Source organism: Python bivittatus, unplaced genomic scaffold, assembly GCF_059951505.1.
Source record: "Python bivittatus isolate LINGU-HERP-01145 unplaced genomic scaffold, Pbiv_v1 ctg000290_np1212, whole genome shotgun sequence".
In the NCBI taxonomy this organism is placed as follows: Eukaryota; Metazoa; Chordata; class Lepidosauria; order Squamata; family Pythonidae; genus Python; species Python bivittatus.
Window position 1 is genome coordinate 447,270 of NW_028277068.1, and position 17,447 is coordinate 464,716.

Genomic DNA, 17,447 nt, shown 5'->3' on the forward strand with positions numbered 1-17,447 from the left:
TCGTGAATGGTCTTGGCAGGGTCAGGATGGGGGAGTGTGACCAGGTAGTTGTTTCTTGGTCCTTCAGAGGCTTTCAGTATCATCACTCATGGCTTCTTCCAGCACTGCCTCTGAAGACCTGTGTGGACAATGACGGTTCTCCTCCTTCTTGAGGGGATGGTTCCAGTAGTTGGTTGTATGGAGGAAGAGGCCACACCAAAGCCCCTCAAGTATGATATGCCATGGGGCTCAACATTCTCTCCGGTCCTCTTCAATGTGGTGGAGATTATCTACTGGCATGGGCTTAAGGCTCGAGTATGCTGATGATTGAGTTTTGATTGAGTGTTATTGTGAAAGATTGGGGGTTTGTTTTGTCTTTAGTGTTTTGCCTGCTACCCAGGATTGTTGCTAAAATACGGGCAGCTAATCAAAGGTGGCTTAGGAGTTCATGGCCACAGCCGCAACCATATATGTGATGCAGATTATTGGAGGCTACTCATAGGAAGTTGGGGGTGGATGTCACACACTAGATCTGATTTTGATTAAGGGCAGGGGCAAAATGATCTGGTATTTCAGGATATTGAAATCAGTCCCTTTTCATGGACAGAACATTCCCTCCTCACTTCAGAGTTCCCAGTCACTCCCTTTCCTCCCTCTCCATTCCTATTTGACATAGATATGAGCCTCTTATGAGGTCATCTGTCAACTTGGGATGAGCTATCTTCATTTTGGTCATGATGCTCAGTTGAACACTTCTGCCCTGGGCTGTACAAGTAATGCTGTAGAGGTGCTTACAAATTGCCTGGAAATTGTAAAGGTCTGGATGGAGATTGCAGGTTGTTATTGAACCCTAGGAAGAACTGTTTGTGTCTGGGTTTGGGAGCACCCTGATTCTGGAGCAGTTCCATCAATAACTATGGATAGGATAGTATCCTGCAGGGAATGAATTGGTGCACAATCTGGACTCAAGACTCCTGCTTAAGGAGGAACTGGAAGCCCTGGCTAGGAAGGCCTTTTCAAAAATCCATCTTAGGAGCCAGTTTTGCCCTTTCCTGAATCAGGAGGTTCTGCTCATAGTCATTCACATGTTAGCCTTTTCCTTTCTGGATTATTGCAACAAACTCTACAAGGGGGTGCACTTGAAAAGCAGTTGTAAGATTCAACAGGTCCAGAAAGCAGTTGAGTGTGTAGTATTAGGTATACCAATATTCACCTTTGTAATGTCTCTGCTGTGTGATTTGCACTGGCTTCCACTAGGTTTCTAGGTGCAGTTCAAGGTGCTGCTTATCCTCTTTTAAGACTTTGAGTTATTGTCCACCATCTCACTATGGATATCATGAACATTACTGTGGGCCTGCTCATGTGTCGGTGTGAGTGTAATGATTCTATGGAGGGATATTGAAATCAAATTATAGATTTGAAAAAATAGGACTTGGGGGGGTTGTAGCTGTTTTTTTTTTTAATTAAAAGAACATTAAAGTGTCAAATAGAGTTTGCTGGGATTGTTAAGTAATTTTTTGGGGAGCCACCTAACCAAAATTCACAGTACTATTTTATTTTGACATCAAATGTTCTTTTGTATTCAGATCTGCCCTTAGGAAAATAATGTAGCATTTGGGGGAAAAAACGAAGCCCAGAAGGCCAGCACTGGAGGCCAAGATGGAGAAGATCTGCACAGCCACCATGTACTTGCCCTTCGTGCTCAGATAACTGGGCACAAAGGAGACCCAGACACTGCAGAAAACCAACATGCTGAAGGTGATCAGCTTGGCTTCGTTGAAGGCTCCAGGGAGGTTCCGGGCCAGAAAGGCCACTAAGAAGCAGACAGCAGACAGGAAGCCCATGTAGCCGAGGGCACCATAAAACATGGGAACAGAACCTTCATTGCATTGCAAGATGATCTCTCCAAACTCCAAGTTCATGTCAGATTCAGGGAAGGGAGGAGAGGTCCCCAACCAGATGCTGCAGAGGACAACTTGGAGACCAGAGCAAGAAAGGACGATGGAGTTGGCCAAGCTCTTCCCCAGCCATCTCTGCACTTTATTCCCTGGCTTTGTGGCCAAGAACACTAATACCACCATGACTGTTTTGGCCAAGACGGAAGAGACAGCCACTGAGAAAATGACACTGAAAGCTGTTTGTCGCAGAAGGCAGGTGGCTCTCCTTGGTCGGCCAATGAAGAGGAAGGAGGTCAAGAAGGAAAGCAGAAGTGATACAAGGAGGGTGTAAGAGAGGTCCCGGTTGTTGGCTTTGATGATCGGAGTGTCTTGGAATTTAATGAAGATTCCCAAGACAAAACCTGTGATTAATGAGAGGAACAAGGCAAGGGAAGCCAGGATGTTCCCCAGATTTTCTTGATAGGATAGGAAGATCATAATCTTGGGTATACAGTGATCTCGGTGGATGTTTGGATATTGATCTTCTGAACATTTGTTGCATTTTTCTGCATCTGAAAAAAGCAAGAGTAAGATTTCCCAGAAAGCATATACAAGTTATCCCAGCGGAAAGGGGGGAAAAAACTCTACTTTTGACTGGAAGAAGAAAAATTAAGGGAGCGGGGGTGACCCTGAGTTGTTGTCGTTGTTCTTATTTTCATCTTGCCTCCCCTCAGTGAGAATCCAGAAGTTGGAAGTGCCATTTAAACCATCAGGTCTACCATCCCTGTTCAGTGCAGGGACTCAGTTTGGGGAGTGCTGTATTCAAGATTTCATGTACATAGCAAGGGAGAGTTGAAAACAGAAGAGGCACCCAAAATCAGAAATGCTTTTCAAAAACCCCTTGCACAGAAAATGTCTAAGTAAAGAACCTCAACCTTTACTCAGGTCTCACCCACCTTCCATGGTGGAGATGGTTCCTTCAGCACAAGGAAGACAGTCGTAGCAGCAGATGGGCCTCCCTTCCTGAGCCACCTTCATGAATCCGGGACAACAGCTTTCCACACACCTGGAAGGTGGCAGGGGCTGACCAGAGAGAAAGAACACCCAGGAAATGAATTTATTTCATCAAAGGATGCAAAGGAGGAAGGACTTAGTGGTCCGAAATTCAAGACTGAGCTTTACTCAGTTTGAAGCCTATAAAAAATGGGAGTTCATCAAACAGATTCAGCTGCCTGTTACTTCTATGTTATCTTCTCTTCTAGTTTTTCGCACACCACAATTTGTAGATTCAGTATCTAAATTTATGTACTAAATTACTCAAGAAAAGTTTGGAAGGATACTATGCTTCGGCAAAATTAATCCTGTTGCTTCATGGATGAAATCTACCTACTTTTTCAGAGGACTAATAAATAGTTGTGATGGAATGGAATTATGAAGGCCAGGCTCAGGCAGAGAAACATTTTCTTAGCTCGCCGGAGGAGCATGGGAGATACAAGAGGATGAGACTGGCACCTCCCTGAGGAATTCACAATGTTGTGGCTGGCTGACTTGGGAACTGGGGTTTCAGTCTGGGAAGATTCTTGCTAGAGATTGTAGCTAATAAACATAGCTGAACTGAATTTGCATGGTCTCTTGGAGTTCCTTGGGCTAGGCCTGACATCAAAAATGTTTTTCTCCCTCAGCCTGGCCTTCATAATTCCATTCCATCACATAGTTTACTTAAACATTTAAGGTTACATTTCTCATAGAAACCTTGACATCTGAACAGGGAATTGAGAATGAAATAAAATTTTCCCCACCTTGTTCTGCCTTTCCATCTCTGCAGTCACATTTGGGTTGATCGTAAAAGTGAAATCCTGGGATCCCTGTCGTTCCAGACTCCCAAACGTCACTTTTCTAACAGTCATATTGGAGAAAATCACCCAGTTCACAATGTCCAGGTCTGATGCCAGCTCTCCATTTTCATCCAAATAGACCCCTTCTATGGCATTATTGTAAAACTGAGAATTTTGAAGGAAAGAATGAAGCTGGAATGGAAGAGAAAATGGGTATTTTTAGACAGGGCACCCAACATTCTATGGTAGGGTCACTTGGGCTCCAGAGGAACTGAAGATGTATCTGTCCATATACAAAATGAACATAGATTCATTTTCCAAGTTCTTTAGTAGTTGATCTACAACCTGCTAACTTACACTTTAATTATATATGAACTGGACAAACACTGAGATGGGTGAGAGAGAAACGTGGACTGGCTTTCAAGATTCTTATATGCCCAATAACAGTAAAATCGCATTCCTGGAATCCCTGCAGTGTCTCTTTCTTGACCTGTCCTACCTGGAGGGGGTGACATCAATCTTGAGAGCCTGCCCAAGTTTCTCCCTCTCCCAATTTACATTAAACAAAGTCAGGCAAGGGTGATTTGGGGTTTCCTCCCCAAATCTCCTTCTGTCTCTGGACTATGTAATCACCTGCCAGTTCCTCCTGGATGGTTTATTCCTCACCTTCATCCCTCTCAATTTCTTTACAATCTACCTGTCAAGTGGCAACAGAAAGTAAAAAACACATTAAAAGGACCTTTCTTTTCCTTTTACTTTTTTTTATTACAGATGTTTTAAAAAGAAGAGAAAAGTAGTATAAAGTAATATCAAGTGAGAAAAAGAAAAGAGAAGGAAAGAAATCCTAAAAGTGCTAAAAAGGAAAAAAGAAAAAGAAAAATAGAAAAGAAAGAAAAAAGATACAAAGAAGTAGCTTCCGATCTTCTTTACAGCAGTTAGAAGTACAAGTATAAATTTACCTCTTACTCTCTCCTTACTACGTAACTCTATTAAATTAAAATATATTTTGTCTAATCATCAAAACCATAATCAGAAGTTCATTTTTTAATGTTTCACAGAAAAAGTCTATAGCGGGTTTCCAGTCAGCAATCAACATAGATATTGTCTTCTTTCTGATCAAAGAAGACAAATATTCATCCCAGCAAGTTCCAGCATCTTCACCCACCGTTCCTCCATTCTGGGTACTCCCAAATCTCTCCATCTTTGTGCATGTAAGAATCTTGTTGCAGTTATCATGTACAAAAAGAAAGTTCCATGACTTTTTCCAGCTGTTTGTCCATGAATCCCAAAGAAAAACCTCTGGTTTCAGCTGTATGTTAATCTTTAAAATCCTCGGAATTAGTGTGTATATTTGAATCCAGAAATTTCTAGCTTTTTTACACATCCACCAAACATGATAAAAATTACCCTTCTTTATGTTCACATTTCCAACATAAATTTGAAGTGCCTTTATACATTCTAGACAATTTCTCCCATGAAATATACCAGCAATACATCATTTGATAAAAATTCTCTTTAAGATTACACCATAATGAAAATTTCAATCATTTCAGCCACATGTTTTCCCATTGTTCCATCTGTATATTATAACCAAACATTGTACCCCCCTTTATCATGCGTTCTTTCATTTGCTCTTCTTTTGTTCTAAATTTCAATAAATGTTTATACATTTTAGCAATTACATGTTCTTCATTTCTACACAATTCTATTTCAAACTCAATCTTCAAAAGTATAAATTATTTTATCTACTTTAAATCTTTCTAATAATTGTAAATAAAAGAAGCATTGACAACTATATCCCTCTGCCATGAGTTCTTCTCTTGATTTTATTTTACTTTCCCTTTGACAAAATTCTAATATCTCATGATAAATTAACCATTTATGTTTGCCTATTATTTCACATTTATAAAATGCTTCTTGTTCTCGCAATTCTTGAGTTTATTCTATATACTTTATCAATTTTGGCCTCTGTATCCTTGTATTCCCAATCCAAAAAAAATTGCCAAGACTTTATCTTTTCTGTAATATCTTAACCAGAGTCCCCTGGGGTTGCTCTCAATCTCAAACAAAATTCCTTCTCTCTCAGTTCCAAAACAGCCAGATTATCTATTTCTCTTTCCAACTCTCTATCTATAACTTCTGTCTTACTCTCTAAAATTTCCGCTTTGTCATTAATTTGTTTTATCCCTCCAGACACTTCTTTTACAGAGCTTTCCATCTTCTTAACTTCTCCTTTCATCTCCTCTTTCATCTTTTCAAGTTTTCATCCATTCCTTTCCCCAAAGCTGTCAATTTATATCAAGTGATTCTAAATTATTGCCCATTTGTTCAAATAATTTCTGAAGCATATCTGCTCTTTCCAAACAAAAATAGTGCAGACATCTCCTTCAACTCTTCCCATTTACACAGCTAATTGCTGCATTTGGTAAAGCAGTAACCATGTGGCAATGGTTATCTGCATAAAGGCCGTTCCCCAAGCCATGAACTCTTCCTGGACCATCCCTTTCGTTACTCAAAGCAAAGCACCAGGAGATGAACATCCACCCTCTCAACTGGTTTGAGTCCTCTGCTGTCTCAAAACAGAGGTTTTAGAAAGTCAAGAAACACACACTGAAGAGACCCAGGGAAAGAGCACTGACATGAAGCCACAATTAGAGAAGCCCTCTCTTCACTCCCCTGTGAGTGTTGGTGGAACCATCACTGATCCTTTAGGACCAGACTTGTCAGCTGAAGCAATCCAGCACTGCAAGGAAAGGTGACTCTTTTCTCCAATTCTCTCTCCAATCCAGAAACATTTTCTCTGTTTCATAAGTACCACCCAAGTAGCTCTGCCTGTTAAGAAACTACTCCCTCATAGCTGATGTGCGTGTCTGCATATGTCTTGAGGGTGAATGCTATATCTTGCAGACAGATTGTCCTCATTGCTTCTCCAGACAGCTTCCAAAACTCTGGTGGGCTGTCTTGTGCCAAGAGTCTCTATTTTCCTCTTTCCACCTTCTCCTATAGTTGAACATAGTATCTCCTTGCTTCTCCAGACAGCTTCCAAAACTCTGGTGGGTGCCAAGAGTCTCTATTTTCCTCTCTCCGCCTTCTCCTATACTTGAACATAGTATCTAATGATCATTCTTGAAAAATCCCCCATGTCCTCTCAATTCCATGCTTTCTCTCCTTGAATTGAATAATGGGGTAAATTTTCATAAATAATTAATTATCTCTACCTGATTGCCTTATACATGAGTCTCAAATATTCTTTGTCATAAACTTCCCAAAACCTCCAATTATGTTATTCTTTGACTGCACTCTATATCATTAGCTTCAAATATTAATGAATAAATAGCACTGATTGGTTATTAATTATTATTTTGGTTTGGTCTTCTTCAAAGCACAAGCCCATGGAATAATGTAGAAAATTATCTTCCAAACAGAACTGTGTTCTTAGAGGATCCAGATCTTAATAACCACCATGAAAACACTTCTGAAAAGCTGTTCAAGTGAGATCCATTCTTCAACAAGGCAAGAAGCTATTGGAGAATCTTCTTTTTCTAGGTGATCCTGATGATGTTCCTCTATTATACTTCTGTATAATAACAAGTGTCCTCTCTCACACAGAAAGGACTGCAAACACTTCTTACTCTCAGCTTTTCTTGCCTTTACCATAGCTGGAAGAAAGTGTGGTAGGATAAATCTTCTCTCACTATGAAAGTATCTTTTTCAGAAAAAGATGCAAGTCATTTCATGGGTAAAATAAGCTTCAAGAGCTGAGAGTTGAAGATAGTGAAGAAACGGGGAAAGAAATGATCCTAGCATTTGCAGAACCTCTCTCAGCTGATAAACTCCCAAGCAGGAATACAGATTCGGTTACACACCCCATACAGGCAGAAAAGGCATTATATGGAGTTCATAAAGAAGCAATTCAAATCTACCCTTAAGAAGAAGAAATACAATTACTGAATGTGCTAGCAAGTTCCTTTTCAACCTTCACCAAGGCTGTGTAGAGGTTCATGGACTGGGGAGACCAAGGATTAAGAGCCCCCCTCAACCATGGAAGCTCCCTGGTGGAGGTCAGGCCAATTGCTTACTCTGAGTCAGCCCATTTGTCTTCAGGGTTGTTGTGGGAAAGAAGTTGGAGGAGTTAGTGATCCAGATCCCACCTTGAGTCTGGAGAAAAGGTGAAGGTCAGAACCTAAGAATCTTGTGGAAGGAAAGCAGAAGCTTTTCCTTCCTTTGTTTTCTCTCCCAGGACTTTAAGGCAGACTGAAGGACATTGTACCACAAACCTGAACAAAAAGGATGTTGTGCACAACCACACTGGAAAAACTAGTCCTGGAGCAGAGGGGTAGCCTGGAAGAGGAGGGGTCAGCAGGATGACACTGTTTAATACAGCCCCCAGATCACTTGAATGGAGGCGACAGGATGGGGTGGGAGATGGTGGTGCTCCCGCTTGCCAGGAGAAAAGTCAGAGAAGGGAGACACACAAGAAAAACAATAGATTAACCAAGGAAACCTTATTGCCAGGATATGAAATGATATTTGATTGAATTAGGGAAAGGATGGCTAAAAAGTGAACAAGTCCAAATTATTTCTTCCAAATGAAGTTTAAAAGGAGACTCTGTTGGGAAAGAAAGGAAAAAAGTGAAGGGAATTCAAAAGAGAGAGGAATGGAAAGTTAGGATTCAATTTCATGTTTGTCTTTGTCTTTGAATTTTATTTTTTATTTTATTTTGTAAATAGGAACCTGATTCTTACATTTGTAAAACTGATTCTTAGCTGCTGGAGAGAGATGTGCAGCAGAAAAGTTATACCTGCCAAGCCTTCAGCCTTGGAGTCTCCACATTCTTCCCACCTTTGGTCCTTGTCCTCTTTGATCTGGAGAAATAGGCTGTGTGTAAGGCCCGTGCCACAGCCCAGATGGTGTTGTAAATGAAGTAGTTGTCCCAAGAGAGGATCTGATCAATCTTCTCCTGGGGCAGAGCCTCCAGCTCTTCTCTCTCTCTGCACCGTCTCCAGACTTTCACAGAAAAGGCATCCTTGGTGTAGGAGCATCTGAAAGATGTTTGTGCAAGGTAATGCATAGTATGGTAAAGATTCATAAACCCACTGTATTTTGCCATAGGTTTTCTCTTCATCAGAAAGGAAAAAATGCTATGAAGGAATTGAATGGGAAAGTCATGTGTTGAAAAAATGGTGAAGTCCCATCGGATTGCTGTGATCAGGACTTTTCCTGTAACTGGTTCCTTAAAACTTTCAAAGACTAGTTGTATAATTTTTAGCCCTGTATTGAATGAATACGCTTCAGCACCATAAAGAAAGACATTCACTTGTCTCCAATTGCGGTATAGATGATCACTTATGAACAAGTGATAGACAGAGTAGGAAAAGGTTTGTGAGAAAACTGGACAAATGCCATTCTTTACCAGCATGGAAGTCAACGTCTTCATGAACCTCTCTCCCTGGTCAGTGTCTGGAGCAAGCAGACCCACCAAGGTCCACCTGAAATGAAGGAGCACCTTGACCATCCCTGGGTACTGGACTCCTTCAGCAGGGAGCATCGGGTAGAAGAAAGGAGACTGAGTTTTATCGCTCGAAGTCTGGGAAACAAAAATGTAGCTGATCTGAAAAGTAATGAAATATGTGTTATTTGATGCCCATAACATCCCCAATTAAGGATAACAATTCTGCTTAAGGAACCCATAATTCTACTCCCAGCCAAGAAGGCTTATCTAATCCCCCATTGCTTTCTGAATTGCTTCCCTTCCCTTTTGCTTCCTCCATGGAGAATTTTTCAAACTCTTGCAAATGGAAGATCCCCCCATCCCCATGGACTTGGGACCATGCTGGGAGGGAATATGCCTGCTCTAATCCTTTCCTCCCTTTGCATAACCTGCACTTTCTTCCTGAATGCCTCCCATCTCCATAACGTCACTGTTTTCTTTACCTGCAATAGAGAACCTCTGACTGAAAGTTGCATGGATCAAAATTCCCTTCCCAGCAAAGACACACCTGTGGGACTTTGTAGATGCCTGATATGCTCGAAATCTGGATGGAGGTGTCAATCTCAGCCCCTTCCAGAAGAGCCACTGTATTTCTCGGCCTTTCACAGCTGTAGTTGGGAACACTGGCCTCCCCATCAGAAAGCAGGTCCAGCAAAGCATCCAAAGTCAATTTTGCACTGAAATAGCTTTCATAAATGTTGTAACCCAGGGTGATATTGGGTAAGAGGCAGGAATCCTGGTTGATTTCTTGGATGGCGAAAAGGAAGGATAGTATTTTCCAGTATTCTGATGATGCTCTTCTGCATGTATAAATGTATTAGAATATATTTTATTTAATCTCCTTTTGAAAAATACCTCTAAGCCAGCCAAGGCGAAGAGCTGCTGTGAAGGAATTACAGCAATTCTAAAATTATTAAGGTAGTTTTTTGCATATTTTCTTGTTGTGTAATGTTTTTGTTTACTTTTGTTTTTGTGCATGGTAAAATGTTTATTTTCATTTTACATTAATTTATGTTTGAAAATGGATTAATCAAAACTATCGGGTAAAAACCAATCAAATACATTAATAGAAGATGATATTACAAAAACAGTCTCCCCATTTCTGAGCAGAACAGAGCAGCTGAGCAGGGTCTGAGCATTTCATCACCTGTTTGGATGGACCTCTGGGATTCTTTCAATTTATATTTCATTTTAACATACTGAATGCATCTTACGTGTATTTATTGTTAGTGTTGTCAGTATCCTTGCAGTTGGACTGAGATTTCAGAGTGACTTTAAATGTTCTCTCTCTGTCTGTCTTTCTGTCCCTCTGTCTACTTATCTGCTCCAACATGTTAGAGTTGAAAGTTCCACCAATAATCCACATTAAATATTTAATCATTAAATCATGAAGTTATAAACAGAAATTTAGGCCATCACACTTATACATACACACACTGAGCTGTTGTGACTGTTAAAAAATGAGTAAGTTATCAATTTCTGGACGTTTTTAGATTGGAAGTCCATTGTCAGGAGTCTCAAATGGAGACTTAACATGCCTTTAAAACACATAGGATTAGGTACCTGACATCAATTCTGAATGGGAATCCTGGACATTTGGAAACTCAGGGACTAAATATATTCTGATCTGGGAATCATTCATATTATGTGTGAATTTTGATCCGGGGGAAATATGTAGAGGGTATCCCAACTACAATGTGGAGAAAGATACAGCATTCTTCCACTTTATACCCTTGTTGACCCCTTATGGGGCAAGGGAGGGGAGAAAGGAGGAACCACCCTCCAATCTCTATCCACCATCTTGCTCAGCTCAGACAATGTGCAGGAAACTGGATGTTTATTCTTCAAAGTCAAGAAAAACGGGATCCCTAATTGGTGATTCTACTTGGGAATTTTAAGGGAGGCTCATCGGCTGCAGGGTGTAAAATGGATCCTGAAAGATGAAATGGGACAGAAAGACAGAAAAACTTGGAGATCAAGGGGACGATGCCTGTAAGATAGGAGGGCTGGACATTATGAAATAAGCCAAAAATAGAGCCAGTCAGTCTTTCTGCACCATCTAACCCTGCTCAGATGATCTCAAAGAGGGTGAATGTTTATTCTTCAAGGTAAAACAAAAACCAAATCCCTACTTGATGACTATCGCTGGGAATTTGAAAGGAGACTCATCAGCTGCAGGGTGGAAAATGGATCTCCAAGGACAAAGCAGAATGGAAAAAGAGAAAAACTAATGCCTGGTAAAATAGGAGGGCTGGAAATTATGAAATCAGTCAGAAATGGAGTGGTTGTGATGCAGTGCAGGAAGATGGGCTTACATAGAAAATTGAGTTGAGGGAGTTGTAGTGAAGCTGAATGGTTGAAACAAAGCCCTGGTTGCAGAAATTATGCCACCAATGAGAAGCTCTCCTGGCCTGTAATGGTTCCGTGGGTCCACCTCATCCCTCTTCAGAGTCAGGGGACATTTGGCTTTGAGCCTCCCACAGACCCCCTGGGGCCCAAAAAGCAGCACCAAGAGAAGCAGCAGCCACATGATGTGTCTTTCTGTCTCTTTTGAACAGCAGTCAAGAAGAAGAGATGGAAAAAAGCAAAACCCTCTTCCAAGACAGAAGTTTCGGTGGCTTTCCTAACCCAGACAAAGTCCACCCAAGGCTTCACTTCTGAAGAGGAGAGAAGTCAACACAGCCCCTACCTGTCCTAGAAGCCTCCCCAGGCTCTCTCTTTCTCCAGGTCCATTTATGCACCCAAGACTCTCCAATGCCATGACATCAGCCAACAGGGATTTAGCATGATATGGTACTAAAAGCATGTTATTGACATGTTTGTGTCAAATCTGGAAATTTGTAAGAAGGCTCTAGTGATTTTGCATCAAGACAACAAATCACCATGATTTGCTTAATTGTAAAGAGGAGGGACATCACCTCTCTGAACTCTGAATGAGTCAACAGACAGGTGCACAAGGGGAGAAGTCACAGATGGGGACCAAACTTGGAAGCTGAGCCTATCAGTGAGACTGGAGAACATGGCCCTAAACCTTTCTAAGAAAAAGGTTTTATACAATCCACTATCAATAGAGGTTTTTAGCATGAGTGTGAACAGTCACACACCAATATGGATCTGGTTGGTCTTGATCTGTGATGGACTTTGGATACATTTTCCAAATTAGCCCAGCCTCTGCTGAGATGGGTGGCTGTTCTTCTTTTGAACTCAGCCAAAAATGGGGACTAGAGAAACGATTCCTGTTTACTTGTCTATTTCTTGTTGCTTGCCAAACTAAAGCAAAAGTCCTAAGAACAATAACTTTTGTGTACTATTAGGCTCATCGACAGTGTGGCTTCAGATTCTATTATTGGGCTATTTCCATTTTTTAACAAAGCAACTATAGGACAATACCCATCTATCAAGGAATGGCTTAAAATTGCCTATAGCCTGCTCCCTGAGAGCAAGTCAAATGCTTTCAAAAATCAACAAACGTGGCATAAAATTAAGGATGTGATGGCTTGGTGTATTTTCCCGCATTAAATGGGAACATCAGGCTGGGATCAATTGTTGCTCTACTCCTCGGAAGCCTTCGTATTTGGGATCTATAATGCTCTCCTCAATAGCCCACAGGTTTCATTTAATGCAGAGGTACCACGCATCTAACTTGCTAATTTTACTTAGAAGGTTAAAAGATCCATAGCTGTCCAGATTATCCCTATCACCCTTTTTAGGTAAGAGTTCAACTAGGGCTACCCCCCCCCCCCATCATCCAGAATCCTGGCTTTAGGATTAATGCAGGTAAATAAGGAACTAGTCCTGGGGCCACCACTTTAAGCTAGATTGGATGCACTCTGGTGGCATCTTGCCATTTCCTGGGCCTTTGCCAGTTTTCAGCTGCCCTTTCAGGGGGGAAACTCTTTGCTCCTTCCAGGAGGCCAGTTGGGGAGCTCAGCCTGGAAAACCCCTAAGGGAAGGTCCCCCCTAACTGGGTCTACAGCTGGATCTGCAGAAGGTCTTTGAAGCTTTTTCCCAAAGCCCAGCTGCAATTCCCCACCAGAGGCGCGAAGGGCTTGCTGCCATTTTGGCTTTTGCACCTGGCATTTCTCTGCCTTCAAGAAGGCTTTGCTGACAATGCTGGTTTTAGTTCTGGCTTCTTCTTTTTAACATTAAGCAACCAGCTGGTTGTACTCTCTAGCTCAGATCATGCATGCGCCGCCAGTAATGCCTCTCGTGACACAGACGCTGTCGAAGCGTCCTTCTGATTGAGCCCTTGGCTTCCCATGGTTGGCATCTTTCTGGCTCAGCGTGGCTTGTAGCCTCAGTAAGTGAGGAGCTCTCTGGACACCAACATCTAACCAGTGGTAGAGACCCTGAGCCCTGAGCAAAAGGTCTCTTGGCCAGGAAAAGCACTCCGGACCAGCTGGAGACTGGCCAAGTTAGTTTGCTACATCTTTTTCCTCTCTCCCTCCATGTTAATACTGAGATTCAGGAGAAGAAATTAGTCTATCCTAATATTCGCAAATGCTTATATCCTGCCGAGAACTATCAGTCCCCAAACCAGGATTGGTGGACATATTGGACAATGCAGTTGATACCTTAGAAGATAAAGGCGGGAGGGTGGAGTGTCCGAAGAACAGTGGAAGAAAGATTACAAGAGGCGATTTGCTCCCTAGCCCATTCCATCCCATTTCCTGCCAATTTTGGACCTAGGGGCACTGCATCCTGGCCCCATCTCAGCAAAAGGAGTTGAATCTTGGATACTGGCCTTTCCTTCAGGCAAACCCCCAAAAGATTGATTATAAAGGTAAAGAGAGGGATAAGTTGGAGACCACCAGCACCAACCTGCCTGGTCGAGCATGGTGATGGTGGTGAGGAGCCTATTGAGTCCAGAGGAGAAAGTGGTGGGAGGATGTTTATGAGGCTCCCCAGGAGCGCAGCAGCTCCAATCTCTTCAGCTCCAATCTCTTCCTGTCCAGGGTGCTTTGGAGTCCCAGGGTAAGGGATGAGGCAGGGGATTACGGGGCTCCCTCTGTGGGGAGAGGCAGATGGGGTGAAGCCCAGCCAACTGGAAGATGAGTGAGAGGGTGTTGGAGGGCTTTGAGGCTCTAGTTCTGTGACATAGGAAGGGTGTCAACATTGGTGCATGTGATCCAGCCCCACCTCTGTGACCTATTTCATGCATCATATTAAAACAGGGTTATTTTACCATGATTTATTGAATAAAGATGAACTGCTAGGTTATGATGTGGTTTTCTTAATTTTGGTTGAAAATATTATTTGAACTCAGTCACCGGATCCAGTGCTTGGGCATCTCCTACAGTGGGTCATTTCAAGTGACATCAAATTTGAGTTGGGCACACTGTCTCTGTTCCAGGCCTTCCATAAAAATCTCCTCTGGGCCAAGCTTGGCTTGTGGCAACTCCATGGACCCAACCACGTAGCATTCTTGGCCAGAGGGCAAAATCTAGGAGATTTTTCCCAACACTCCAGCCTAGCCTAAAGTTCTGACATTTTCTGATTGTCTCCCATCCTGTCCAAATAGTATCCTGGCCTGTCTCTGCTTACTCTCAGATCCCAAGAAGGTCAGTCATTCACGTGTTAAAAAGTGTTGTGCAAAATGAATGGTTTTATTCAGAGAGTCTGGTGGACTCCAAAGGGACATCATTTCTCCCTCAAATCAGTAAATTAACCTTTCCCAATACAGATGAGGCTTAGCTGTGGCTCTAAATCCCAAGGGAATTGCAGTAAACAGCAGACAGGCTGAGCCTCTCCTGCTTCCCCTGACTGCCAGAGGCCCTAAAGCTCAGTCTTCCTTCCCAGGAGCTCAAAAAGGAATTTCCCTTTTATGCAGTTGTTGAATTCAACGTTTGTGGCTTTGGGGGGCTCAGAGACAATCTTAGTCAAAAGGAAGAGTCAGGCACCAGCAGAAAGAGAAATCAGCTGCTGTGCCTGGGATAATGACAGGGCCAAAGAGCCTCTCCTGGTCTTCAGGTGGCTCCAAGCACAGCTGCATCCCTAGGGGGCAATCAAGGATAATGACCCACTTGAGTCCATTCCCGGCAGCTGCTCCTTCTTCTGATGACAAGCAATTTCCTGCAGAAACACCAAGAGAAGCCAGAAACAAGGAACAGATGTGGGGCTTTCATGCCTCTCCCAATCCAGGGCCCTCCCAGAATCCCTCAGACAATATGGTGTGTCTCTGATGCATCACAGAAGATGGACAATTCTTTCTTGGATTACATGAGCACAGAAAACTCCCTGGGTTATTTTTCTGGGGTCAGAAAACACAGCCCCTCTGTACCCATTTTGTCTGCTCTGATGAATCAGCAGGGACTCCCCAAAATCTCAGCTGAGCAGGATCTTCTGGGCCTTAGGCTCACTCTCTCATTTCCATCCATATGCAGGCTTGGAGGCTGATTTCTCCAGCCAACTTTGCTGCTGGGAAATCTGTAAAGAACCTGTAATTCCCACTTTCCCGTAAAAGATATCGATTGGATCCATTGGTTCATTAAGCCAGAGTTGGCTCTCCTGAATAAGCCATTTGTGGATTCCCAACTAAGCCAGGATTCATATCAGAGAAAAGCCACTGCCTTCAGGAAACCACTCATTAGCTTGACTCTTGAAGTGGGAGAGCTCCTGGGGAAGCCTGAAAAAAGTTGGGTTGCTTTAATGAACAGTAAAGAGGTGCTGCGCTCACCTGTGGTCCCAGGCGTTTCTTCCTGATCATTCTGCAAGCATGCAGGTTTTTCTCTCAATAGCTCCTGACCATACTGGCCTCCAATAATGGAAGGAATTGGGGCAGCACAACTGCATTCCCATCCTGCATCTGGACATCCCCAGGTGTATCTGCTGGGTCGATGTGAAATATATGCAGGGAAGTCTTAGAGATTGAGATACGGAGTGCCCTTTGGGGAGAAAGGAGTATCAACATCAAACTCATATGCCTATGTTGAATATCTCCTTTCTTTGCAGGAAGGAAAAAGTTATCCCTGAGAATCAGGCATTGGATCTAGTCTCAGGAGCCAAGCAATTTGGTTTTGAGAGCTTTCTGGAAATCTCTTACACTGAGTTACATCAGTAGTTCTCCAGCTGGGTCCCAGCACCTGGGCTCACCCCGAGTGGAGGATTTTGCAAAGATCCTATTTCTCCATATAATTATTAGAATGATAGTGATTTCTTTCTTGCCTTCAGGTCAGATGTCATGGGATTCTTTTTTTCCCCTGGAAATTCTCTGGAAGAGATCAACAGACTCAGGAGCAGCATGTAGTAATGTCTACATCAGGAAAGTTAAGTGCATAAATTGTCTTGTGCCCCTGGGAAGCTGGACTGAGCTTCACAGCCAGCCAGGAGCTGTGCCTCTGTGTTGGCCCATGTCTCCGTCATTTGGGAAGTCCTCTCTGGACTTAATATTGTATTAGAAAAGCCACCCAAACCCACTCTTGTTACAATCCGCTTTCAACTTCTCCAAACTCTTCTGCTCTACTAAGTCTAAGATCGGGTGCAAGGTGGGAGATTCACTCAGTTAAACCAGAGATGGACCTGCTGCTTCTGCTTCTCATGCAGCTTTTGTTGCCCCAGGCAGCCTATGGCATGCTCAGCACCAGGTGCTCTTTGACTTTGGAGAGGGATGCGGTAGACCCTTTCAATCAGCACAGGACAGGAGACCATCTGATCAGTGGAATCTTCTCTGCAACGAATGCTCACAGATTTGAGCTGTACAATTTCAGGTTGAGTCCTTCTACAAAGGCTTACGAGTAAGTCACAGAATGTTGAACGATGTAATATTATGTTGCCTTTGAGGAAAAGTTGGGGCAAGTTACATTTTATGTCTAGATGCACAGAACAGTTTTGAGACCACCTTGAGTTATATGTATACTGAAGTGAAAGACATTCAGCAGATAAAACACTATCAAGCTTTAATCCTCAGCCCCCTTATATCCAACGGATCCCTATATGGACAACTTGCTTTGATCTTTCAAGGTGATTAGCTTGGGAGATTACAATCATGGTTTCAGCAAAGAGAAGGACAGGAAGCTCTAACTGGTCAGACCCAGGTGAGAGAAAATGCTGATTTCCTTTCTGAGTCTTTCCTAGGAGACAGTTCAGTATCTTTAAGAAGGAGAGTATCCACAAGTCCAAAGACATTAGCAGTCACCTCTGGTGCCTCCAGCCTTTTTTCCAGATAGTCTCTCAGTCATGGGTTTCCTCAATTTCCCCAAACTCCCCACTCTCAGATCAACCAGTTGTTGCTTCCCAGATGTGAGCATGGGCATCTTCAGATGTTC

At 42.7% G+C, this 17,447-nt stretch overlaps 1 protein-coding gene across 1 annotated transcript; it reads right to left on the reverse strand.

The window, feature by feature from the left end:
- Positions 1–1,532: 1,532 nt before the first annotated feature.
- LOC148215423 (vomeronasal type-2 receptor 26-like) lies at positions 1,533–2,933 on the reverse strand. Its single transcript, XM_088143619.1, has 2 exons — positions 2,813–2,933; positions 1,533–2,428 (listed from the first exon to the last, which is right to left on the reverse strand). Exons 1-2 carry the CDS (start codon positions 2,892–2,894, stop codon positions 1,533–1,535), a joined length of 978 nt encoding a protein of 325 aa, XP_087999745.1. The 5' UTR covers positions 2,895–2,933.
- Positions 2,934–17,447: the final 14,514 nt, after the last annotated feature.

Excerpts from the sequence above, each read along its gene's own strand:
- LOC148215423 (XM_088143619.1), bottom strand. The coding sequence starts at position 2,894 with ATGAAGGTGGCTCAGGAAGGGAGGCCCATCTGCTGCTACGACTGTCTT. Across the intron at positions 2,429-2,812 it reads AACCATCTCCACCATGGAAG|ATGCAGAAAAATGCAACAAA; the intron begins GTGGGTGAGACC and ends TGCTTTTTTCAG.